This window comes from Corythoichthys intestinalis, chromosome 9, assembly GCF_030265065.1.
Source record: "Corythoichthys intestinalis isolate RoL2023-P3 chromosome 9, ASM3026506v1, whole genome shotgun sequence".
Taxonomy (NCBI): Eukaryota; Metazoa; Chordata; class Actinopteri; order Syngnathiformes; family Syngnathidae; genus Corythoichthys; species Corythoichthys intestinalis.
In genome coordinates this window covers 37,052,370-37,076,791 of record NC_080403.1, presented here as the reverse complement: position 1 = coordinate 37,076,791, position 24,422 = coordinate 37,052,370, and the positions used below count along the sequence as shown (strand labels likewise).

At 38.7% G+C, this 24,422-nt stretch overlaps 2 protein-coding genes across 4 annotated transcripts in view; one reads left to right on the top strand and one right to left on the bottom strand.

Moving 5' to 3' along the window:
- Window positions 1–15,667, bottom strand: part of tmem128 (transmembrane protein 128) — a 19,418-nt gene extending 3,751 nt beyond the window's left edge. The window contains exons 1-9 of one of the 2 annotated variants that reach the window (XM_057845476.1): window positions 15,214–15,667; window positions 15,013–15,127; window positions 14,197–14,304; window positions 13,979–14,062; window positions 11,437–11,743; window positions 11,262–11,318; window positions 8,227–8,312; window positions 7,571–8,117; window positions 3,800–3,932 (exon numbers count right to left, since the gene is read on the bottom strand). In XM_057845476.1, coding sequence (XP_057701459.1) covers window positions 7,980–8,117; window positions 8,227–8,312; window positions 11,262–11,318; window positions 11,437–11,743; window positions 13,979–14,062; window positions 14,197–14,304; window positions 15,013–15,127; window positions 15,214–15,335 — 1,017 coding nt within the window. In that variant the 5' untranslated portion in view covers window positions 15,336–15,667 and the 3' untranslated portion in view covers window positions 3,800–3,932; window positions 7,571–7,979. Of the gene's footprint in view, window positions 1–3,096; window positions 3,205–3,510; window positions 3,673–3,799; window positions 3,933–6,748; window positions 7,521–7,570; window positions 8,118–8,226; window positions 8,313–11,261; window positions 11,319–11,436; window positions 11,744–13,978; window positions 14,063–14,196; window positions 14,305–15,012; window positions 15,128–15,213 lie in introns of those variants that run through there. The other variant, XM_057845477.1, reaches the window with a different exon arrangement.
- Window positions 15,590–24,422, top strand: zbtb49 (zinc finger and BTB domain containing 49). Of its 2 annotated transcripts, XM_057845471.1 has the most exons (11): window positions 15,590–15,886; window positions 16,196–16,381; window positions 16,707–17,806; window positions 17,885–17,931; window positions 18,013–18,086; window positions 18,566–18,648; window positions 18,806–18,967; window positions 20,176–20,376; window positions 20,455–22,824; window positions 23,080–23,137; window positions 23,248–24,422. In XM_057845471.1, exons 2-9 carry the CDS (start codon window positions 16,230–16,232, stop codon window positions 20,889–20,891), a joined length of 2,256 nt encoding a protein of 751 aa, XP_057701454.1. In that variant the 5' UTR covers window positions 15,590–15,886; window positions 16,196–16,229; the 3' UTR covers window positions 20,892–22,824; window positions 23,080–23,137; window positions 23,248–24,422. The 2 variants fall into 2 exon arrangements, with proteins under 2 accessions (XP_057701454.1, XP_057701453.1); XM_057845470.1 differs by having other exon boundaries at window positions 15,593–15,886; window positions 20,176–22,824; window positions 23,248–24,420.

Here is a 24,422-nt window from a genome sequence, read left to right as displayed (position 1 = left end):
ACTTGTAATTCTTAAAAGATAAATGTGAGTTTGTATATTGTGACTAAATATTGCCATCTAGTGTATTTGTCAGGCATGAAAATGGGTCAGGGGTTAAAAAGGTGAGAAAGGTGTGGAGGAAATATGTTCCGGCGTTCTGCCAAAATGTCCGCCGTCGGCAAAATGTCCTACATGTGGCGAATTTGACCATTTTAATTTTTCACATAAGGCTTAATATTCGAGTTAACGGGGGTTTAATTAGTTGAAGGAGTTGATTTCAACCACCATTGACTCGCGCTAGCTTAGCCACTCCGGAGCCCTGAAACTAACAAATAACTGTCAAACTGCACAGAATTTGTTCAAATCATTTCCAACGACTAATTAAACCCCGGCTAACTCAAAGATTAAGCCTAATGTAAAAAATTCTGAGCTTCCCCTTTAAAATAAAGACCATTGAATATGGCCCTTAAAATGTTGTCTATAAAAGTTTTAGAGCAATAAAACAAACAACACAAATGAATAAAATGAACAGGAATCATTCAAAGTATTTCATAATGGGTCCAAATTATTTTTCGAACACATCATGTGACTATAGAACCTTAGAGACAGCCGTTTGCATTGCTTAGCCAAAACTACAGCTGAGGAGGCAAGATGGATATTTAGAATTTCTTTAAACCTAAGCTTTCAAAACCCTCAACAACAACTGAGCTTGAACCGAGGATTGAGCACGAGCAGTATCAAAAAGTCCTGGCTGTCGTGTTACCTGTTGTGGTGCTTGAATTGGATGCTTATAGCGGTGGACAGTCTTTTTGAGCCAGCGCAAAGTTTGCAGCGCACGGAGATATTTTTGTTATCTTTACTGGACAAAAATGTGAAGTAATGGCTGTGTTTCCAGTGTGCAAATGCAGCCGTTTGTAGTATATCTCCTGCCTATTTCATTGCATCCTGGCGAGGTAGCAAGGCTATGTTGTTTTGGCCGCAAACTCCCAGCGCTCACGCATCATGGTAATACACGTGACCCTTTTTGTTCCATCCCCGATTAAAAAATGTGACATGTGATGTCACTCCCATGACTACAGTATTCTTCATTCTACACACATTATGGGGCAATAACAAAATAGTAACGCACAGGCATCAAGGAAAGTAATTTTACTCAGATTACTGATTTAGAAAAATGAACGCGTTAGATTGTTCTTTACTGAAAGAAAGTAATCAGATTAGTTACGCATTACGATACCGCGTTATTGACAACACTGCTTTTATATTACCGTTAAATACACAAGCTTGACGCTACCTTAACGGGAGCTATTTTTTCACCGGACGCTCCGGCAGTGTTCAACGCAAGCTGCAACGAACGGCAGTAACTTTGTCATACCACAAAATATGAAAACGAAAACCATTACTCACTAAATTCAATATGCTGGCAAATGCATTCATCTAAAAACAATTGGGAGTGATACTTTACCTCCTCCAGCGAATGTGAATTTGTGCTTAGTACAAGATCATCTGTCGCAATTAGCGATCTTTGACGCTCTTTTTTTTTTCCTCCCCGCATACAAACTTGTTTCTCTCTCAGTGGCTGTGATTAACCTCACTGAAGTTGCTGTCCTAGCTAAGCCTTGCCTATCATTCGTCTTTGTAAGTTTTTAGTAACTTTGTGTATTGAATTTGAAAGGAAAATGTGTGTTTTGTTTCTGACGAACTTTTTCATGAAGCTAAACTGTTGAAGCTACTCACATGTGGAAAAATACGAGTGTACAACGTTTTAAATGTATTCATTTGGTATATTTCAGTTACCACGATTTGAGAGATCAATAAATTGAAGAATTTACGCCTTGCGTTTGGAGTGCTTGTTTTTGGGTTTGCTGGAATAGCGTCACTGACACACGCAGCATCAAACAGGGGAAGGGGTAAGCGCTGCCGCGCCAAGCTAATTGTGGCTGCATTTTCGACACATGAAAAATAACGAATACGTACTACTGTATGACGGAAAATTTTAGTGGTTTTGTAACCGCGACGTTTTCATAGCATGGTAATCCGTGAAGGTAACTGGCACATGCCTACAAACGACCCCCCCCCCCTTAAAATTTTTTCTCCTCGGATCTACACGATTCACGTAGGTCATCCTTTTTGACTTCAAAACGGCGAATTTCGCCGAAAGGTGAGAGATTTTCATGCCTGATTTGTTGAGCTAAACGAAATGTTTGAATAACGTTTGCCCAAATGCATGATGTGAAGTGGGGCAACCATGACTGTCAGTGGTGGCTGCAAATGGTGTATCTTCTCTGCGTTGTATTCAATACAGGGTGTTAAGAAAAAGATCAATTCCTGTCATTCTTCCCCACGTCGCGTGCCACAATAGATATAATTGATGTGGAAGAGATTTTACAGCTTTATGCTAATCAATAGCATGTCCCCAATGAATGCCTATGTCCACTCCACTCGCTTGTCTCTGCCTCTTGGCTCTCAATATACGTTCAACGGCGCCATTGTAGTCTGTTTGCGGCAATGCGTGAGTGGGTCGTTCCGTGCGTGCGTTAAATGTGTTAAATATTTTAACGTGATTAATTTAAAAAATTAATTACCGCCCATTAACGCGATAAATATGACAGCCCTACGCATAATACATATTTTTAGATAGTTATTTTGAGATTTAGGGTGTATTTAGGAGTACTTAAAGGGTTAATTCCGATTTACGTGGAAATTCGGGTTACGTCGCCAGCGTAGGAGCGGAACTCGTTCGTAACCCAGGGACTACTTCTACATTCATAGAATGTTTGACATTGTGTAAGTATCAAGGCTTTAGCTTGATCACACCATTAGAAAACAGCTATTAATCTAAACATCAGGAACAATGAGGTATAGTTCCATTCATTAACTTGAAACAGCTATCCAATTTTCAGATAAATGTGTTCAATGTAGAGTACAAAGCGATGAGGAGTGGGGAATAATGAGTGGTGAATTCACATCACTCCAATGGAAAATATGGTGAATGAGGGTACTGCACTGGGCAAAAATTGTAAAGTCTCTGTGGTAAACAATTATGTCCTCATTATTGCATTTGGGCTTAAGTTCAAACTGATGGATCATTTAAGTTAGAAAGCAAACAATACTTACTGTCACATTCATCCAAGAAGAGAAATCAGCATCACCACACCCATGAACTGCGTGAAGAGGATAAGCGGAGTGAAGAAGGACCAGACTGGCCAAAGAGCAATGTTGAAACTGGAAGGGAATATTATGCAACATGTACAGTATTAAAAGATTAAAATTGTAAATTCCAATTAATGTGGCTTATAAAATGGATTTATGCAATTACCCAAAAAACAGATTGAGAGTGATTAAACAGGGATTCCTGCTGGTTGTTGCTTGGTATTGCACGCAACGTTTTGTTCATTACTTCAAAAAAGAATTGTCTACTGGTAATTACTTAAAATAAACTCAGTCTAAGTTTGGTTTAATAAGCCAACCCTGACTCTCACACAATTCTAATTCTACACAAGTTCATGTAGCTATTGTTGAAACACATACCTGAATGATGCAGCAATAAACGCAGCGGTGGTAATGGGAGGGATTGCAGGGTACTCTTGGTCATAGTGCACAATTCCTTTAAACCACTCCAGGTAGCCAATACAAAATGTGGCGAGACACAGGCTAATCCCCAGGAGCAGCAGGCCCACATTAAACCACCAACTGGAAGCATAGATTTAACATTAACAAGAATAATACATCATACTTAAATCATGAATACAGCAGTGAAAGGTTTTTTTCTTTCAAAGTTTGCGGGGACAGTTTAATTTCTTATTCAGCGCTCATTCACCTCTTTATAGCATCATTTACAATGATGTGGCTAAAGAAATCCGCATAATGGGTAACACCAATCGCTGCCACGATCCAGAAAACAGAATGCTTGTTAATTCGAGGAAGAGGTTTGACATCCTTTTCTCCTGTGCCTGAAACGCAAAAATAAAGAAAATACAATTGAAAAAGCACGCTTGGTTCTATTTTCATTCATTGTTATCATCTAGATTTCCACACAATGTCATTTTGATGACTGAAATCAGAGCATGAGTCCAATTCCCTACACCTCTACACTAGTTTTCCACTGTGAGCCAATGGGTGCATTTTGAGATGTTGTGTTCAGGACATCTTCATTTGATCATAGAAAGTAGAGTCACACCCAAGTTATGCTGCCAATATATTAATGAACAGTGATTCCAAGGGTGCCCTAACTATAAAATGAAATGGTTAAATTTTACAGATTATTTTACTGCATTGGTAGGTATCTCTTTTGACACTGGTTAATGGGATTAAACATATCACATGCAGCTGCTTGCTGCTGAAGACAAGCGTGCTGATCCGCCTGGTACTGTTCACAATGAACTCAGTGGCCTATAAAGGAAGTTGGTCTCCATGAGCATTTTGACTCACAGCCAACTGTAGAATGCAAGACACACTGATACTGTGATGCCAATGTTTTCTGAGGGAAAATCCACTTAAAACATGCAGACTATAACACACTTTTCATGAAAAATACAGTGAACCAATTTGATCAGGTACAGTATTCTAATTAGAGTACACATATTAGAGATTGACCGATATGGTTTTTCAGGACCGATAGAGGGGCATAAAAGTTTTTTTTAATTATACTTTGGGGGAAAAAATATTAAAAAATATATATATACAGTGGTACCTCTACATACGATCACTTCGACACACGATCTTTTCGACATCCGACGTAAAATTTGAGCCGCCATTTGTTTCTACATCCGACGAGTTGCTCGAAATACGACGACATGACAGCACTGCAAACGAACGCACGGTGGATTTTCTTGTGTGAGAAATCAACACAGTTTTCAAAAAAAGTTGATACAGTTGGAGAAACAAGGAAAAAAGTGATGCTTACCTTTGAAATGAAGATGCAAGTTATAGAAAAATATGAGCTTGGGGTGCGCGTCCCTGAACTGGCTCAACAATACAGCTCCATGGTCCTCTTCAGACCACCGTTCGCCACTATTTATAAGTTAAGGTGACAATTATTATTGTGGTAACATTGCCAAGGAAATCGCCAGCTTCGTCACGTTTTTATCATTTATTTAAGAACTTATCCAACACAAAACGCCCATTGTCTTAAGCAGTTGACCGCTCTCAAGAAAACGAAAGTATTATCTCTACCGCACCGACCTATCTCACTGAGACGTCACCTTCGCGGTGCGTTCAGGGACAGTAAAAAGAGTCCGCCATATTAGAATCCGATTCGTTACATTATTTACAGGAATAATTATTAATTATTCTTCTTATTATTATATTATTCTGAATTATTTATTTATAACTTATTTGTTTTTCTATGTTTAATTGCCATTTGTAACAGTGCCAGCAGTATTTATTAAGAATTTAGTGTATGTTTTTAGGCTTTGGAACGAATTAATGGAATTATAATGTATTCCTATGGGAAAATCCTGCTCGACATACGACCATTTCGACTTACAAACAAGGTCCTGGAACGAATTAAATTCGTATGTAGAGGTACCACTGTATATATATTAGGGCAGTCAAACGATTAAAATTTTTAATCGAGATAATCACAGCTTTAAAATTAATTAATCGTAATTAATCGCAATTCAAATTACCTATAAAATATGCCGTATTTTTCTGTAAATTATTGTTGGAATGGAAAGACAAGACTGATATATACATTCAACATACGGTACATAAGTACTGTATTTGTTTATTATAACAATAAATCGACAAGATGGCATTAACATTAACATTCTGTTAAAGCGATCAATGGATAGAAAGACTTGTAGTTCTTAAAAGATAAATGTTAGTACAAGTTATAGAAATTTTATATTAAAACCCCTCTTAATGTTTTCGTTTAAATAAAATTTGTAAAATTTTCAAACTTAAAATAAACTAGTAGCTCGCCATTGTTGATGTCAATAATTACACAATGCTCATGGATGGTGCTGAAACACATAAAATCAGTCGCACCCAAGCACCAGCAGAGGGTGACAAAACAAAACAAAAAAAAAAAACAAGTAACAAATGGACATGACGCTGTCATTTTAATTTGAGCGTGGCATGTGAGTTAACTGCGTCAAATATTTTAACGTGATTAATTACCGCCCGTTAACGCGATAATTTTGACAGCCCTAATATATATATATAAAATATACCTTTTCCCAACGATAGATCTGAATAAATACATTGAGGAAAAAAATGGGGGGGGGGGGGGGGGGGCTATTTCGCGAGTTTTCACTTATCGCGGCGGGTTCTGGTCCCCATTAAAAGCGAAAAACGAAGGATCACTGTACTGAGGTGACTTATTGAACAAAAATGTTTACGGCTAAAGCTGTTGAAACTTTGAGCTCGTTTTAGATCTGTATACGCAGGTATGACTTGGCTCCTAGTAGTCCTTAACAATCTATCGCCTCAATTTTGCCCTTGGCGCCTTCAATTTTTCTGCAAGCCGCCCTACGTAGGTTGGGCACCCGTGGTCTACACTAAAGAGATGACCATTGTATCGAAAAGAGATCCTTTGGGTGTGGTTTCAGTGAATGTTTTCTCAGTCAAAACAATGAAGAATTGCTGGATTTCAGCCAGGAACGGCCTCAAAAAGAAAACATTGGTCACTAGTATCCTTAGAAAACCCCACGTTACTTAAATTAATTTTAATAACTTTTGCACTGTCGTAAAACCTGCATACCTACCAAATACGAAACAGTAGAATTAAGGAGAAACTTATCCAAAACGAAATGTGTTCACTTACACTTATCTTCGTCGGCCAAAGTGCCTTTGGCTTGCATTAATAGCTCGGCATCTTTTCGGAAACGGTTTCTCAGGGTTGCGAACTCACTTTCATTCAACATAATGAAAAGCTATTAAAAACGGACAATATTGCTGAAGCTGCTTCCCCGCGACCCGACCCCGGATGCACTTCCTTATTCCTGCGGTTGTCGTCGCGCTTGATGACGTCACCAAAGCGACCATTGTAGTTTTTTTAAATCAACGCAATAGTTTTTGGCGATAAAAAATGCATCACGCCGGAAACATGCAGAATATTTTTCTAAAATTCCTTTGTTAATACTGTACATTAAAACTAATACCTGTCTTTAAATGTTAGAAGAGTTATCAAAAAAAAAAAAAAAAATGATACAGAGCCTTGAGGAAAGCATCAGGTCACACAATTAATCCCATAATCCTAATACAGGCAAGTTTGAATATTTTGTTAATAAACCCAAGGAAAGGCTATTTTTTTTTTTTTTTTTTTTTTAATCTTCCAATAAAGCTGAGGTTGAACAGTGAATCACTACTGTACCATATAATTATTCTTCGGGACACAGTACTACTATAGTACAGGCAGGCTTGAGTAAATTTCACTAATACTCAAATTTACCAAAGTATGCTATCTACAATTTCAGCTAAACATCTGAGCAAGAAAGAGCATCAGTGTTAAACCTACTGGGATTAGCAAAGCTTGAAAAGAATATTTCCTGCTGTTGCTACCTGTGTGTGTTTCTGAGAAAGTGTGTGCATGCATGTGTGAAGGGTCATTCTAGCGCTGGAAAATCAGTCCGCAGAGAAAATTCACCTTAGGCTTCCACCATCTTCTATGGCGCTTCTGTGTCGCTGGCCAAGTGAACTTCGTTGCAGATGCCGAGGAATGTGCATTAACTTTGTACCGTGTCAGAGTCAAATTTACCTCAGGTGCACCTCTCTAATTTCCCTTCCCCCACAACATCTAATCCCACAGATAAGGTGCCATTTCCCATCCTAGGAATGTTGAGGAACGCAGCCAACTTTCACATTTGTCATTTTCTGCATGAATGACACGCTCTCCACTGATGTGTTGACAACAGCCCCTGTAATCACTACAAGACTACTAAAAATGACAAACGGTTTAATTGTGAAGATATTATCAGTATGAAAATTGGAAGAATGAGCAACTGTAATCATTTTGAACATAAAAATTACACTTCATAGGGGCTGAATGTGCTAGTTCAATTTACAAGACGAACTCTGTCCTTCAAAACTTTAAACCTGGGATTGTTATTGATCTTCTTATTGAAAAGTGCGAGGACCTCTTCCTTTTTCTTGAAGTTCCCGTCACCAGTAATGGAAAAATAGGCTGCCAGAACCTGCAAAAGGAATTCAAATTTTTCCATTATATACTATTAATAATTAAGGTTTTCTTAAAATATTATTAGACAAAAATGTGGTTGGAGGGAGGTGGTAAACAATGTTTACCTTTTTCCTGAGTTTCTTCACTGGCAATTCTTGGTCTGGTGAATTTCTCAATACTGCCTTGATAGTTTCTTTCCATTTGAAATTACCTATGAGGTATTCAAAAGCACTCATTAGCCCCTGATGAATGATTACTGTATTATCAGTCAAGGTAAAAACCATTGCTTCCAGGTGACTCTATTCTTTAAAATAATTAGGAGAGACTTTTTGTTACTGTCTGGTAGAAATCTTACATTGCAATTCACCATGTCGTTCTCACTCTGCTACAGCCTTGCAGTATTATGTTCGTTTGTCATTATGTCTGAAAGGTTTTTTTTTTTTTTTTTTTTTTTTTTTTTTAAAGGCTGAAGGCCTGTCAAGGCACCACTTAAGTAGTTGTTCTTCTTTTTGTGGAAATTTAACTTTTAAGTCCTACTCTTCGTCATTCATGAATCGAATATCTTGGAACTTGGTAGCTATGTAGCATGGGCCAGTATCTATCGGTCATTAGAACCCAATTTTTCTTTTTTTTTGTATCAGGGCTGATTATTAGCCAGTCGAGTAGCAATCTGTAGGTTAGGAATTTGACAGCAGAGAGCAGCCTTCATCCTTAATAGCACAGTGCTGCTTTTTTACGCAATCGAGTATAAAAAAACTAACAGTATTGCTTGGTAAGTTACATTTTAGTCACCCTTCTTTGTTAGAAAGGTACAAACATACTGTATGAAATATTGAAGCACAAGACCTTGATTATTTGCATGCCAGCGGAAAGAATCTTGTTTCATGAAGTGAAAAAATTCACAGAATTTCTTTTTCCAATGTGAAGTAGTGGAGAAAAACTTCATTAATGGCCAATATTTTCGGAAGTAGGCAAAATAGCCACTGTGAGTTTTTAAAAGTCTGTACTATTTTAGGCAACCAAATGAGAGTCTAAGATTATCCAACCAATTCGTCATGCATTGGCTACCCACCATCCTAGGTGCCGTCAATACATGCTTTAAATGGACCCAGAGGTGAAACGGGCTTCATCGGAGTCTCAGACGGGGAAAAGAGAAAAAGATCCATATTGCACAAGTTCAGAAACTATAAAGAATGTGTGCCTATTTTCTTAGCTACTTTTAACCTGTTCGGAGTGTAACAGCCTAGGGATGTCCCGATCCAGGTTTTTGCACTTCCGATCCAATACCGATATTGTTTTGCACTTCCGATCCGATACCAATACTGGCCAATACCGATACTGACCTATCTGAGCATGTGTTAAAGTTTAAAGTTATTTAGCCTCCTTACTTAGTTGTCAGACTCATGGTGAAAAAGGTTTTAGTACTCTTGATAACAACTAGCCAGCTGAATTAGGTGAGTTTGAATAACACACAACGGTTGGTAACAAGAAACTGACCTGTTTATTCAGTGACAAACACAAAACATTATAAATAACAAACAGAAACAGCATAGTCAGTCAGTAAAACGTGAAAATAATATTGTAAACTGTCTTTAAAAAAGCAAAACACACGAACAACCTCAGTGGAAAATCCCCCAAATCCCCCAAGCTATTAGATGTTTTTAATGTTTCGTGCATTAGTTACAAAAATTGTATAAAAAGCCTCTCAGGTTTAAATAAACGACTATTTCAGTATCAAGTTAACATTTTAAAACAGTAAATAAAATACTCAAGTCCCCATTCTGTATCAGCAGCTTTAAACTACATTCATTTAATTTTGCGAATCAACTGTTAAAGTTGTTAAAATTGCTCCCGTTATTCCATAATTTCCCTTCTGTCTACTTTCAACATGTGAAAGTTTTAAAACTGTTTTGAAGATAGATTCAAGTCAAGATTTTGCCGATTTAGGAGTATTTTAGATAAAAACTTAATTAGGTTCGCTTGGAAGGTTCACAACAGCCTACTAGGGAAGTCTTCTGCTTTAAGATGGTGGCTGTTTACTAACGCATTTGGTTTTCAATACTTCAGTGTTGCTAATGCAGTCGAGTCTGTCGTGTAGCATCTGGTTCTATATACATATGATATCTATTATCTCCAGTAAAACGACATTGACGTAGTTTGTAGCAGCTGTCAGCAGCAGTCAGGTATTCTTGTGTTTTTTATCCAGCGGCATGAGTTGAGCTAAAGCCGTGAGTTGAGCATTGGCATTACCCGGGTCTAAGACAACTTATGTTTACTTTCGGGACGCAACGCCGTCAGTTTCTCATTGCGTCCCGAAGACCGCGCTGTGTATTAGTTCCGCTTTACTTGACATATTTCAATAATCGGAATTTGGATGTTTGTGAATCATTCTCGAATCTTCCACGGCCGAATCGCGTGTTGGATGGTGCGTCTTTACTCACGTGAGATAATGGCTCGTCATCCAGAATGAATTCTTCGGCGATGACTCTTGTTATTCCCTGGGCTTTGGGATTGTCGAGTGCCAGTTTGTCACGCATAACAAAAGTTTCTGCCAGTGTTAGTTGCGTAGGACCTTTCTTTTTGTCTTCGGTTTTCTTAACATACGCCTCATATTGTTTGTGGTGGTATTTCGCTAAATGCTTGATTAGGTTGGTTGTATTAAAACTTCTTACAGCTTTACCACTACGCTTGATTTTATTGTGGCATATGTTGCTCTCTGCCTCTTCGTCTTTGTCGTCCTTTAAGGTGAAATGATCCCACACAGCTGACATTTTTACCGATAAAGTGTGATGTAGTGTGTTGAAGGTGTGCCGTAAAGTGCGGACCGGATTTTAGGGAAACCGGAGCAAAAACTGGAATGGATTATGTAAATCGTTGCGCTGGAAAACCCAGACCGGACTTTAAAAAAACTGGATCGGAAGTGCGGATCGGAATTTTTCCTGTGTTCCGATCCGATACCGATGCGCATTTTTTTGCCCATATCGGCGTCTGATCCGATCCAAATATCAAATCGGGACATCTCTAGTAACAGCTTTTATGTGTCTTACGCACACGGTGTAGAAGTCACATAATAAGTAGATTGAAGTGGAGTCACAAAAAGTTACATTTGCCCTTCATCTGACCACATAATATAGCATCTCGTGTCAAATAAAGACCATACCTTTGGAAGCTGCTAGAACCTCAGTCAGCTCTGAAACCTCCACTTCTGTTTGGTCACCTAGGAAAAATTAAATAACTCATAAATAAATATCAGTACTTTTCTTCCGTTTATAATAGTCCACGTACAATACTGTATGTGTACATTGGACTTATAATGACCAGTAAATATTACTTACTTTTTATTTTCTTGCTGGGTATTTGCTCAGAAGCACCATCTTGGTCCTCACTTCCAATTTCTTCACAACCCCGTAATCTCTTTCTTTCCTTCTTTTTCTTTTTGGTCAACTGTTCTTCCTCGACTACTGCCATTTCTGCCTTTTTTGATTTCTTGTCAACGTTCCCATTTGCCTGTTGACGGGCTTCTTGTTTAGTTAGCTTCTTTTGCTTTGTGTTTGAATGGCCATTCTGCTTTTTATGACTGCTATTCATTTCTCCTTCTGTGGCAATACCTTGAACTTTTTTCTCCAGGGGTGCAGAAGGGGGCTGTCAAATTATAAGAAAGTTATTAGCATAAACAGAAAACATCTTAAAGAAAAACTTGAAAACTATGTTTATACATTCATTGATTAATCTTCTGAGCTGCTTATCCTCACAAGGGTCGTGAGGGTGCTGGAGCCTATCCCAGCTAACAACGGGAAGGAGGCGGGTTATACTCTGAACTGGTTGCCAGCCAATCGCAGGGCACATACAAACAACAATTCATGAACACACTCACACCTACGGACAATTTAGTGTTCAATCAACCTACAATGCATGTTTTTCTGTTATGGGAGGGACACGGGAGTACCCGGAGACTTCACACAAGGAGGCTGGAGCTGGGATGGAACAAACAATCTCAGAACTGTGAGGCGACTGTACTGCCCCAAATTTTCATATTTTCCTTTAAAAAAAACTGTCATTTTAAAAAATGCCGTAAGTAAGCCTGTCGCAATATACAATAATTCCATTTATCGCACGGTAAATAAAAATGACGACGGTAATTTTCCCTGCTGCGATTTATCGCCCCATGTGCGCGCGCGTGCAGCAGATGTGCTGTTATAAGTTTGGCTTCCTTCTTACCAGCTACACAATATGCTGTGTTGAGGACTCACTTCTGGGTATGTTCATTTTATACATTTCAGTTTGAGTGACCATCATTCAATGGATGGAGGTGGGGGCGAGTGCACAGTCTGCGCACAGCAATGAGCGAGCAGAGTGAGGAAGACGAAAAGGGACCGAAAATCCTGGTTTTCAAGCCAAACACCTCAGCCCCGGTGTGGGAATATTTTGATTTTAAACCAAATGAAAATGGCGAGGTAACCAAAAAGGATGAATCAGTCTGCAAAATTTGTTTGGAGGTTGTTTCAACAAAGAGGGTCAACAGAACAAATCTACATGCTCATTTGAAACACCATCAACCTCTATAGTTTTCACTGCTTGGTAAGCAAACTGCATCGCAACAAGTGGAGCCTTCCTCGTCACGTCAATCTACGAGTGTTCGCTTGATGTGTGAAATACAAATAAGAACGCGCACAGTGGCGCACCCTCACGGAAAGTGTAGTCCTCTACATAGCTGAAGAAATGAGACTGTTTTACCTCTGTTTAATGTTGTTTGATACTTACTGAAGACAATTTTTTGTGACTCCTACTTAATTATTCTATTTTTCTCTGTTGTTGTTGAGGTGCAATCGTTTGTGTTACTACAACTTTATACCTCTGTGCCTAAATGCTTTTTATTTTTTCTTGAAAAAGACATTTTATATATTGTGTGTTTCTGTGCGGTATTAATATTGTTGTCTTTTACTTAAAAGAGGCATGGTCTATTTTTTTTGCTTGAGATTTCTTTAAAAGTATTTTTGAATTTAAGAGTTAACATTTATTGCGTTTAAATAAGTGTACCTGATCTACTAATATATACTGTATTCTCACTGTTATTGTAAATTGGTTAAAAAATTGGGGGTGGGGATGCCAATAATATCTCATATCGCAATAATTTATGGGATAATTTATCGCTCACTATGATTTGTTTTCGCAACAGGCCTAGCCATAAGACTGTAGGATAGTTGATGATCTTAACCTTGCTGATATAATTGTATCAAATGTTAGCACATGTGCCTCACAGTTCTGAGGTCAAGGGTTCAATCCCGGGCTCCGGCCTTCCTGTGTGGAGTCTGCATGTTCTCCCTGTGCCTGCTTGGGTTTTCTCCGGGGACTCCGGTTTCCTCCCAAAAACATGTGTGGTATGCTGATTGAAAATTCTAAATTGTCCATAGGTATGAGTGTGTGCGTGAATGGTTGTCTGTCTCATTGTGCCTTGCGATTGGCTGGCAACCAACCAATTCAGGGTGTACCCTGCCTACTGGGCTCCAGCACCTCCGCGGCCCTCGTGAAGATAAGCGGCATGGAAAATGGATGAAAGTTTAAATTTATTTATTTCACTTTCTTTATTACTTAGATTTCTTGTTGTATGTATGTTGTATTTCTAATATTTTTCGTGGCCATTTTTTAGGCTTGTCTGTTAAAGATTTTCTGTTCAACAATTTATCCTGCCATGAAGTGTTGTATGTGTGAATTCATAAGAATAATTAAAAACAAAAAAATCTCCCCAAAAAAGGTTTGTTAGTTTCTTAGGAAAAGAGATATATTTGGGATCTCAAGACATGCCTAAAACAAAAAAGGGCAGTTGTTTATATGGGCAGAAAATCGGGGTAGTAGGAATACTTTTTACTTGTCACTTACACTGTCAGACGCTGAATTGAGGATTGTCCACACATCTTCGTGGAGACTTGAGTTGGTAATACGTAGACTATTTTTCATCCAGTTCTAATGAAAGATTTCAAAGTAATTACATACTGCAGGCAAGCTCCTGATACTTAGGACCAATATTCACACATTGGAATTCAAACAAAACAAAGAACACAGTTCCTTGACATTAAAATTCCAATAATTGTACCCACCTCAAATTTGGCCTTTTTTCTTGGAACATTGTCATACGCACTGACTTGCTTGAGCACATCTTTTAATTTTGCACTGACTCCTGGCTTGTTCATGGCTTCGTGGATTTTCTTGAACAATAGAGTGATCATACTTGAGTAAAAATTAGGGCTGTCAAACGATTAAAATTTTTATTTGAGTTAATCACAGCTTAAAAATCAATTAATAGTAATTAATCGCAATTCAAACCATCTATAAAATATGCCATATTTTTCTGTAAATTATTGTTGGAACGTAAAGATAAGACAAGACGGATTTATACATTCAACATACTGTACACAAGTACTGTTTATTATAACAATAAATCAACAAGATGGCACTAACATTAACATTCTGTTAAAGCGATCCATGGATGGAAAGACTTGTAGTTCTTAAAAGATAAATGTTAGCACAAGTTATAGAAATTTTATATCAAAACCCCTCTTAATGTTTTCGTCTTAATAAGATTTGTAAAATTTTCAATCAAAAAATAAACTAGTAGCCCGCCATTGTTGATGTCAATAATTACACAATGCTCATGAGTGCTGAAGCCCATAAAATCAGTCGCACCGATGCGCCAGCTGAGGGCGACAAAACTCCAAAAAACACAAGTAACAAGTGGACGTTGCACTGTGCTGTCATTTTAATCTGTTTGAGCGGGGCATGTGCGTTAATTGTGTCAAATATTTTAACGTGATTAATTTGAAAAATTAATTACCACCCGTTAACGCGATAATTTTGACAGCCCTAGTAAAAACATTTATCAAATGATAACATTCAGCTCGGAGGTTGACTTTTACCTGGATCCACTGATGCTGCTTCACATCCCCTTTGTTTGATTTTGCCTCATAGCCTTTACCTCCATATTTCTGGTCTTCGCTGATGCATTTGATGTGATTCTTATAATCATCGCCCCTTTAGAACAGCATAATATGACATTATCCAACGGCAGTGAAAGTTCGCTATGAAAACCCAATTGTAAAATGGATATCAATATTTACCAGAAATCTTTTCCACAGTCAATGCAAGACAGAACCTGGCAGCCCCGGCACATAGACACGTGTTTATCCACCTGGGCTTTCTTTAGGGACTCGCCACAAGCATTGCATGTAAAGAACACCATGCTGAACGACTCCCCTGGCCGCGTGGATTAAATGTCGAGTACAATGTCTTCTCAATGGCTTGTAATGTCGGTAATGTATACAGGTATAGACTACTACGAAAGCATAGCACAGGTAGGAACAGGTTACGTTACGTTAACTAAAAGTTGTCTCCAACCAGATTGGAAACGTGGTCAAACAAAACAGGAAACGTTGCGGATTTTAAAAGGAGCTAAAACCAATACAATAATCTATCAATGTGATGTAACTATACTTTTAAAAACAGTAAAACACTCTTTGGGTTTTACCATGCCGGAATCTAGGATTGCGACGCTATAAAAAGTCCGTAGGTGTACACATAATACAAAACAATAGTTCCGACCTGCTGGACTGGAGTTTTGCCAGTTTGAGCCTGCCGGTGTAAATAACTGTTGGTGTTATCGACATAACAATCATTATGGGGCAATATATGTTTAATCCGGTTATTGTGTAATGCAAAAATGACATAAATTCAGCAAATAAAGGAGCACGAACTGCGGACTGGACCAGGAAGCCGGGCAACGATGGTTGAGAGGTGATTATCCATCATAAAAAAAGAGAATCTATCAAATGTATATTGATTTTAATACAGCAATAGCGAAAAAATATTAAGTTAGCTTTTCAGTCTTGTCAGATAATATTAAAAGTGCGCGAATTAGCGCAGTAAATTAGTTTGGCAGCAGGCAGGTTTGTAGTTAGCATGCTAGCTACTTCCATCAGTATTTAGAATAATGCAAGCTGTTATTATAGTGATGTTCAAGCAACATGCCAACGCAATAAGGTTGTTTTGCATTAATTATACATTACAGTAATGCCTGTTATTGACTTTCTTTACTTCCGCTAGCTTTAGGAGCAAGTGCTTCCACAGATGAGTGAGCATGGACACACTATCCAGCCACAGCTCTTACTTGCTTCAGCAGCTTCAAGAGCAGAGGATTCAGGGAATGCTCTGCGACTGCATGTTGGTGGTCAAAGGGGTTTGCTTCAAAGCCCACAAAAATGTCCTGGCAGCTTTCAGCTCCTATTTCAGGTATGCAGTGTTCATTGCTTTATTGCTAAATTCATCAAAAAGTTATTTATGCGAGGAAACTATACAAAGAGATATAAAAGAGTAGTGGTAACGGTTACATATATACAGTAGTTTTGTTGTTGTTGTTTAAAAAAAAAAAAAAAAAAAAAATCTGTCCTCCGACCAAAATACTGAATATTGGTACCCTTGCCACTCCTTTAAGTGTCTGTATTTTCTTATTTAGTGACTTTTTGTCAATGTACAGCATTCTGTACAAGACAAAAATACTTCAGATATGAGTGAAGTGCAGAATTTCTAAAATAATTTCCTTTGTTGGTGCTTTTAGATCTTTATTCCAGAATTCTCCCAGTCAGAAAAATGAAGTGTTTAACTTGGTTATCCAGGATGTTAGTGGCATTGGCCAATTATTAGACTACATGTACACCTCCCATCTTGACATCAATCAAGAAAATGTACAGGCACTCCTTGACATCGCTCAGTGTTTGCAAGTTCCAAATGTCCAAAGCATGTGTAACACATTCCTCAAGCCTTGCCCCCCACCAGTGGAAATCCCATCATTTTCTCTCCAAGGGATGTTGACATCAGAGCATGACTGCCTTCTGGGAAGCAGCCTGCCTAATGATGTTGACCTCCCCTGTTCCACTGAAGTACAAAGAGCAAGCTTCATGGAGCAAACAAAACGAATGCCTATGTCTATGCCTAACAGTGCTCCGAGTGACTCGGGTAGCGGCTCCCAGCCACCTGTAGAAAAACAATTAGTACATGGGTACAAGCTCCGCAATTTCTACAGTAAGCAATACTTTAAACAAAGTGCAATTCAGGCCTCAAACCGAGGTCCAGGCCCTTCAGTTGTTGTGGAGGAGTCACAGTGTGAGCTCGGGCTAAGCCAAGTTGGCAACCACTCGAATTTATCCTCAGGAAATGCAGTTCAGCCCACCCCAACTTGCACATCCTTGGCAGCTGACAAAAACCATGTGTCTGCTCTGACACCCTCCGATAGTTTAAACAACCCCAGCTCTGACCATGCAGACTCCATGCTTAATGTTCCGGTCCGTCCAAAGAAGACAGTTTACCTAAAGAAATACAACTATCTACGTTCTCAAAAGGCCTTGGAGGAAATGTTTGCAGAATCAGTCAGCGAGCCCATCCTTAACTGCTCCAAAGGCACTCCCCAAGAAGATTCTGCAGTCCAGATTGGGACTCAAGAAGCTCCTGTTGAAAACCTTGTTACTGTTAGAGAAGAGTCACCCAAGACACTATCAGTTGCTGAAATTCCAAAGCAGTCATCCACAAACCAAGAGGAGCAAGGACTGCAGACTGTGCCCGAAGCACCACAGCGAACGGGACATAAATATTCCTGCAATTTGTGTGGGAAAATCTTCAAACACCCAAGCAACCTGGAGATGCACAAACGCTCACATACTGGTAAGCGGTAATGCAATGCTTCTAATTAGTTTTGCTCAATATGTTAAACCGTATTTCATTCTTACAATCATTCTGCAGGTGAGAAGCCCTTTGAGTGTAACATTTGTGGGAAGAACTTCTCCCAGGTATTTTCAAATTGTCAAAGTGCAAATTGTGTGAGCCATACTTCAGTTTTTTTTTGTTTTATTTTGTTTTTCTGCTCCTAGGCTGGAAATTTGCAGACACACTTGCGGCGGCATTCTGGAGAGAAACCCTTCATCTGCGAGTTGTGTGGCAAATGGTAAATAGCCTCACACAAACACATTTTTTTCAAATTTATTAAGTGTATGCTTTCTAATGCATCGGTCAATACATCGTACATTCAATGAGTAATAAAGTACGGCCCTCATGTTAAACAATTCTAAGCTGTACTTTCAAATAATCTCTTATGAGATGTGTAGTGGTGCTTGCAGCTACCTTTAGGTAAATGTCAAGGGTTCAATTCCTTAGTTAATGCTCGCATACCCTGCTAAATGTTTGTTCCGGCCCAGATTTTCTTTTTTAAAAAATGGGTGTATTGATAGAAAGGGAATCCGGGATAAATCTCGGCCACAAAAAACAATCTAAGTGAGTCCCTGCGGTGACCCCATCAAAAAGTAGTAAGAATGAACATACATGTGTAACATTTAGTAGCCTACATGTTTCTTTGTTTGCTTGCAAATAGCATGAATGAAATGCTCATTGAGTCGCATCAAATATGTCACATGTACCTCCTTCTAGCTTCACTGCATCGGGGGATGTCCACCGTCACAAAGTGGTGCACACAGGCGAAAAGCCTCATCTATGTGATATATGCGGTCGAGGTAACTCACATCTTTGAACATCACCAACTGACATAATTTCCATAGTTGCACATGTAGTGTAGAGAATACAGTACTTTTATTTTTCTAATTACCCAGTGTATATAGTAGTATGTTTCTGACAGTGTCTTCATTCTGCATTAATGTTGATGTTGTCAAGGATTTAACAACTTGAGCAATCTCAAAGAACACAAGAGGACACATGCCACAGACAAGACATTTACTTGTGACCAGTGTGGAAAATCGTTCAACACACACAGGAACCTTCTGAAGCACAAAGCTTGCCACGGTGGTGAGAAACCACACAGTTGTCCCACCTGTGGTAAGTTGGCATCTTTTTCGCAGCATCACTTACACCCAGGTTTACAGGTGCGGTATACATTCTGCAATTTTTAGAATGTGATTTTAATTGGTAATGTTCGCCTCAGTATTTATTTATCAATTTCCTTAACATCTAACTTGAGGTTCATGTATTGCACCACAATGTTTTTTTGTCCTCACTAGTAAGACAACTTATTTTGGGGCTGCTCTCTGCAAAGCAAAGCACCCCACATATAAAATTACACAAGTAGGATGACTGCACTTGACTGGCAAGATTTTTTCCCCTAACCACTATTGCCACTTTGCCATATTTGTACACAATTATACCTTACTAGTAAACTAAGTGTGACAAAAGTGACACATCTAAGCAAGGGCGTAGGTTTGCATAGGGACGGTAGGGACATAACACTACCAACTTTTCAGGATGCTCAAATTGTTCCCACCAACTTTTAAGCAACCTTATTTGCATTATATAATGAGTTCACTTATATAGGTAATTTAGATTGTCTTCCCATATGTTGTAGTGATAGAATTGACCCTACCATTATAAAGTGAGTTATTTTTAGTATGTTGACTTACATTTATCCCTTTTCACTTGCTAAATGTGCCGGTCCATTTTTTTTCCTCAAACACACGTTTCATTGGCTGATGACATACTTATGTCAAATACTTCATTTTTTACGGTGCTTTAAAGACGCCATCTGATTGAACAGGCCGGTGTGATCATCGAACGGCATGCTTGAGTCTGATTGGTATATTGGAGTGATGTGTTTATTATTGTGGCCTCGAGGCAATTAAAAGTAAAAAGTATGGCTTTGTAAAACTACTGTTAGAAGTACATTTTTTCTCAAAAAGTTACTCAAGTAAATGTAACTGAGTAAATGTAACGTGTTACTACCCACCTCTGCTAAGTATTGAAAACTACAGTATAAACTTACTCACAAAGGAAGGATATCAAATCAATGCTCAAGCAGGTTTACGGAACCACATTTGAGCTTTTATTCAACTTCCTTGGTATCCAGTTTAATGTCTACTGTATGTAATAATGCACTCAATCACCTCACCACTTCTACTTGTGCAATGAGTCGTCTGGGTAGTGAGGGCAAAGAGAATAGGGTTCATGGAACTAAAGATGGATTTCAAATAAATGCTCAAACAGAATTCCATGCTGTCTTGCACATATGTAATAAGTTTTCTCCACCTATTTAGGGAAGTGCTTCATTGGCTCAGGGGACTTGCAGCGTCATATCCGGTCTCACACTGGAGAAAAACCCTATCTTTGCAGCACCTGTGGAAAAAGCTTCACCCGTTCAGCCATGTTGCGGAAACACAGTAACATGCACTGCAAGGGTGTACCAGCTGATGGCGACATAACAGAGAATTCTGAGCAGACACTGAGCTCAGATACAGGTGTCACGCTCAGCAAAGCTATGTGCCATAGTGATGCCACAAGTGAACAGACCTATTCTGCTCTGCTGCCTCACACAGGACCTGAGAAGCCATCACCACCTGTTTCTTCACCCCCAACACCCAATGTGGAAACTCCACCTCTAGGTATACAGCTTAGTCCGGCTTCTACCCCAACCTCCCTTCCAGAGCTACGATCCCTTGTACCGCACCATCTCCTCGCTACCTCCCACCAAGAGAGGAGTACTGCACTACCTGGCCCGGATCACATGAAGCTACCCAAGCAACACATCCCTCAAGAGGTTGAATACGGACCCTATATAGAGAATGGGCCAATGGGAGGTGAGATGGGTAGAGGTCTTTTAGGCAAACCTTACCTCCCTGTTCAAGACAACTACTGTGCTACTCGGTCTAATAGTGGCTTGTACAGATCGAGTGAAGGCAACTTCATATCAAGTGTAACTCTGTGGGGCATTGCAATGAAAACCTTGCAGAATGATAATGAAATGGATCAATAACAATTCAGGAACAAATGACAATCATCTTAGGAGGTCTAGCCAAAGATGTTTGATGTATTTCCCAGAGATGTAATAGAGAATGTAGGTTAGGTCTTGTTGTATTTTCATGCTGTTATTTATTTAAACCCTAATATTCTTTTTAGGTGATCATAAATACATTTTATGTTGGCTTTGTTTCTAGTTCTTAAAAGGCATAATGCTGAAGTTGTGGTTAGGAGGTGAATGGTCTTACCATGATTTCTTGGATTTTTTTCTGCATAAGTCACTTCCTTCCCACAATAATATTATTAAATAAATACATTGCCAATAGGTGTTAATATGTCTATGTGTGAAAGTTGTTTTTTCTATGTGTCCTGTAACTGACTGGCAATCAGTTTTTGGTTGTACCCTTTCTTTTGCCCTAACTAGGCTGTGATATTTGTCAGCCCGTCCATAGGATGGTAAGTGTTGTTGTAGAAATGGATCAATGGCTGTGATCATACTGTGAGTGTGACTGGTTTGTATGTGCACTGCAATCTGCTCATCAAAGGTGTACTCAACTTCTCGCCCAAAGTTAGCTTTGAACGGCTCTAATTACTCACATCCTTACCTATAACCAGTTGTGTACATCCTTTTCTACCAATTCAGTGTATGTGTAATGTACCATATGTGAGGCAAATCCCTAAGCATTTCAAGGCAAAAAGTTTCGGCTGATGATGGATTTCCGGTCTCATTTTGTATCATGCAACAGTTGTGGCAGCTGGTGAAAAATATCCTCTCCGGCCCTCCTTCAACATTGTCCATATACAGTATATGTCAGCAGTTTCTTCATTTAACAAATGACAGATTTACGCTTTTATATACTGCTTTGCACTAAAACGGATGTTTGAAATCCATTTAATCACTTGATGACACGATATGCATTGTATATTTTTTTTCCCCCCAAATGAAGTCTGATTGCATTTTAGTTCATCCCATTATCAGAACACAGCATGTGCTTTAAATTCATGGAAAGCACTTGAGAAATCAGAACACCATTCTAAAGACCATGTTACCTGGAACAAGAATATATATTAGATTTTGGGGATTGCTGTCTGATACAGTTGCACAAAATCAACATTGTGTTGATTTTTCAAAAGGTTTTGCAGTTTCTCAAATCATTTTAATTTATATAACAATGCTTTGGGGGTGATGCGGTTAATATGTCTAAATCATGATTAACAGCCAGCCAGTATGGGAAGTTTAACTTGTCATCTGTCAGTTATACCAGTGCTGTCATGGTATCCGGTTTTGTGGAATCTAGCACTGTTTAAAATGCCAAAGACTTAAGTAGCTACGCAGGACATTATACCCATTAGATCCACACAATATTCACTGGTACAAGACTTGGGATCATGACTTTCAAAATGTTGCTTGTTAATGAAATGACACATCTGCGCTTGTAGAGTATTTCTCAAATATAGTAAACAGACAAGGAACGATTTAAGTTGCTCCGTTGCCAAAGGTTTTGGCTTATAGTAAATTGCGTACTGTTGAATTATCATAAAAGCTAACCACTAACAAAGCACAACAACCAGCATGTTTCTGCTGAATTTGTTTTGGTTTTGTATTTGTTGTGTTTTGGTTGATTGATTTGTTGTGTTTAGGACATATGACAGCATGTGCTGGATTTGTTGGCAGGAAGTTTTTCATTGTTTTATTCTAAAGCCACTCCCACTTTATAATACCTAAGTACAGAACAAGGATTTTTTTCCAGCGGGTTTTCACTGGATTTTTGCACTCATTATGCTGTCCATTGTTTTTGTATGGAAAACTTCAACGTTTGGTTATTCGGAGGAGATTTTGGTGCAGAACATGTTTTAGTGCGCACGCGCAGTTTATGAGGAAACAGGAAGTCGAAAGTGGAAAATCAACCTCCTTTCAAGACCTTTTTCTTTTTTGAATCATTTCTACGGTGAGTAATTATTTTTTTTCCTCATACGACTGGCGCAGCACAAAACATCAAATATGAGAGTCGTAGTATGTTAATACGTAATTTTCAGTTTCATTTTAACATTTGTACATTTGGGCCTTACTCTGTCAACATATGAAAATACTGTGGCACCTGTTAACAAGCACAATATTTGACGCATTACTTGCTGACACGTAACGTAACGACAGGCTATTATTATGCTTTATAGTCATCATTGGTATTTATTTATATGAACAGATAAAGGATCGCCGAAAGGAGACCACTACAATTTTGGCCACCTCAGCAATTACATATGGTAATCTGCTTGCAAATTCAAATATCTTCTAGCTTATTACAAATGGATGTACAGTATTACTTCAATGACATGATTATTAACAATAATGTTTTCCCCTTCTTTTATTCCAGTGAATGACATGTGCATCTGCAGGATAAAGTATTCTACCACACTCATCACTGAATACCACCGTTAGGCTTACTGCTACGAGTTGATGAAAATTACCTTCTATACATCTGTGTGGGGAAAAATGGGTGAAACGAAAGAGCTCTCTGAATTTCAGCGTGGTACTGTAATAGGATGCCACCTTTGTGACAAGACAGTGAGTGAAATTTCTTCCCTCCTGGAGATTCCAGAATCGACTGTAAATGACGTTATTGAAAAGTGGAAGCAAACGGGACCGTCAATAACTCAACGGAGAGGTGGCAGACAACGTAAAGTTACATAGGCTGAAAGCATTGTGTGTTAAGGAACCCACACCCTGTTTGCTGACTACTCTTTAAGTAGGGTACTGTATTCCAGAACTCCTTTTGGGTTAGCATCCAAAATAAATATTTACATGCCTCTCATAACATATTTGTCTGAACTCCTTGACTAAAATAAGCTTAAAGGTGCTATATGGAGTTTGTCACCTTTTTACTTGTGACTGCCAACTCTGCCCTACTGCAGAACTGTATGGCATGCATGCTTTTTGCCCATCAAATAAGCACCAGAAACGTAAAAACGGCAAATGTGATTGTTTACTGTTAGTAGCAAGTCTTAAGTGGGTTAGAAACATGTTATCTGCCAAGTGAAATAGGGACGTGCACAGCTAAATGATCATCTGGAGTGTTTGTCCCAAAGTCTCTCTATTTAAGGGAAGAAAAAGGAGGGTTGGGGGCAGCCTCAGTTAAAATGTCAGGCTTCTGAGTACTCGTCAGGCAATTGGGGGAGCATGCATGGAGTAAAAAGTTGTTTTAAATTAACTCTTAAAATTCTGTATAGTACCTTTAAGAATCAACATTTTCTATGGCACAGTCCCACAAATGCAGATTATTGATTGCAAATGTGATTTGTCAACATGCATACAGTTTTTTTTTACCTGACTGACACAAGAGACAATTACTTGTAATGAGATTTTAGTTAATGCACATAAAACCCCCTTTTTCATGCCATTACGTCTTACAATTGATTTTTTCTCAGATCAAATATTGTTAAAAAACGTCAACCTTCCGTGAATATGGATTCAATTTTAGTGAAATGCAACAGTAGACTTTTAGGTTCTTGTCATGAATACATTTAAGCTTGTTGTTGAGACTTGTTGTTG

What these genes read in the sequence shown, in the direction of transcription:
- zbtb49 (XM_057845470.1), top strand. Translation starts at nt 16,230, where the DNA reads ATGGACACACTATCCAGCCACAGCTCTTACTTGCTTCAGCAGCTTCAA. An exon ending in GCACAAACGCTCACATACTG is followed by an intron (nt 17,807 to 17,884) that starts GTAAGCGGTAAT and finishes ATCATTCTGCAG; the next exon opens with GTGAGAAGCCCTTTGAGTGT. An exon ending in GTGGGAAGAACTTCTCCCAG is followed by an intron (nt 17,932 to 18,012) that starts GTATTTTCAAAT and finishes TTCTGCTCCTAG; the next exon opens with GCTGGAAATTTGCAGACACA.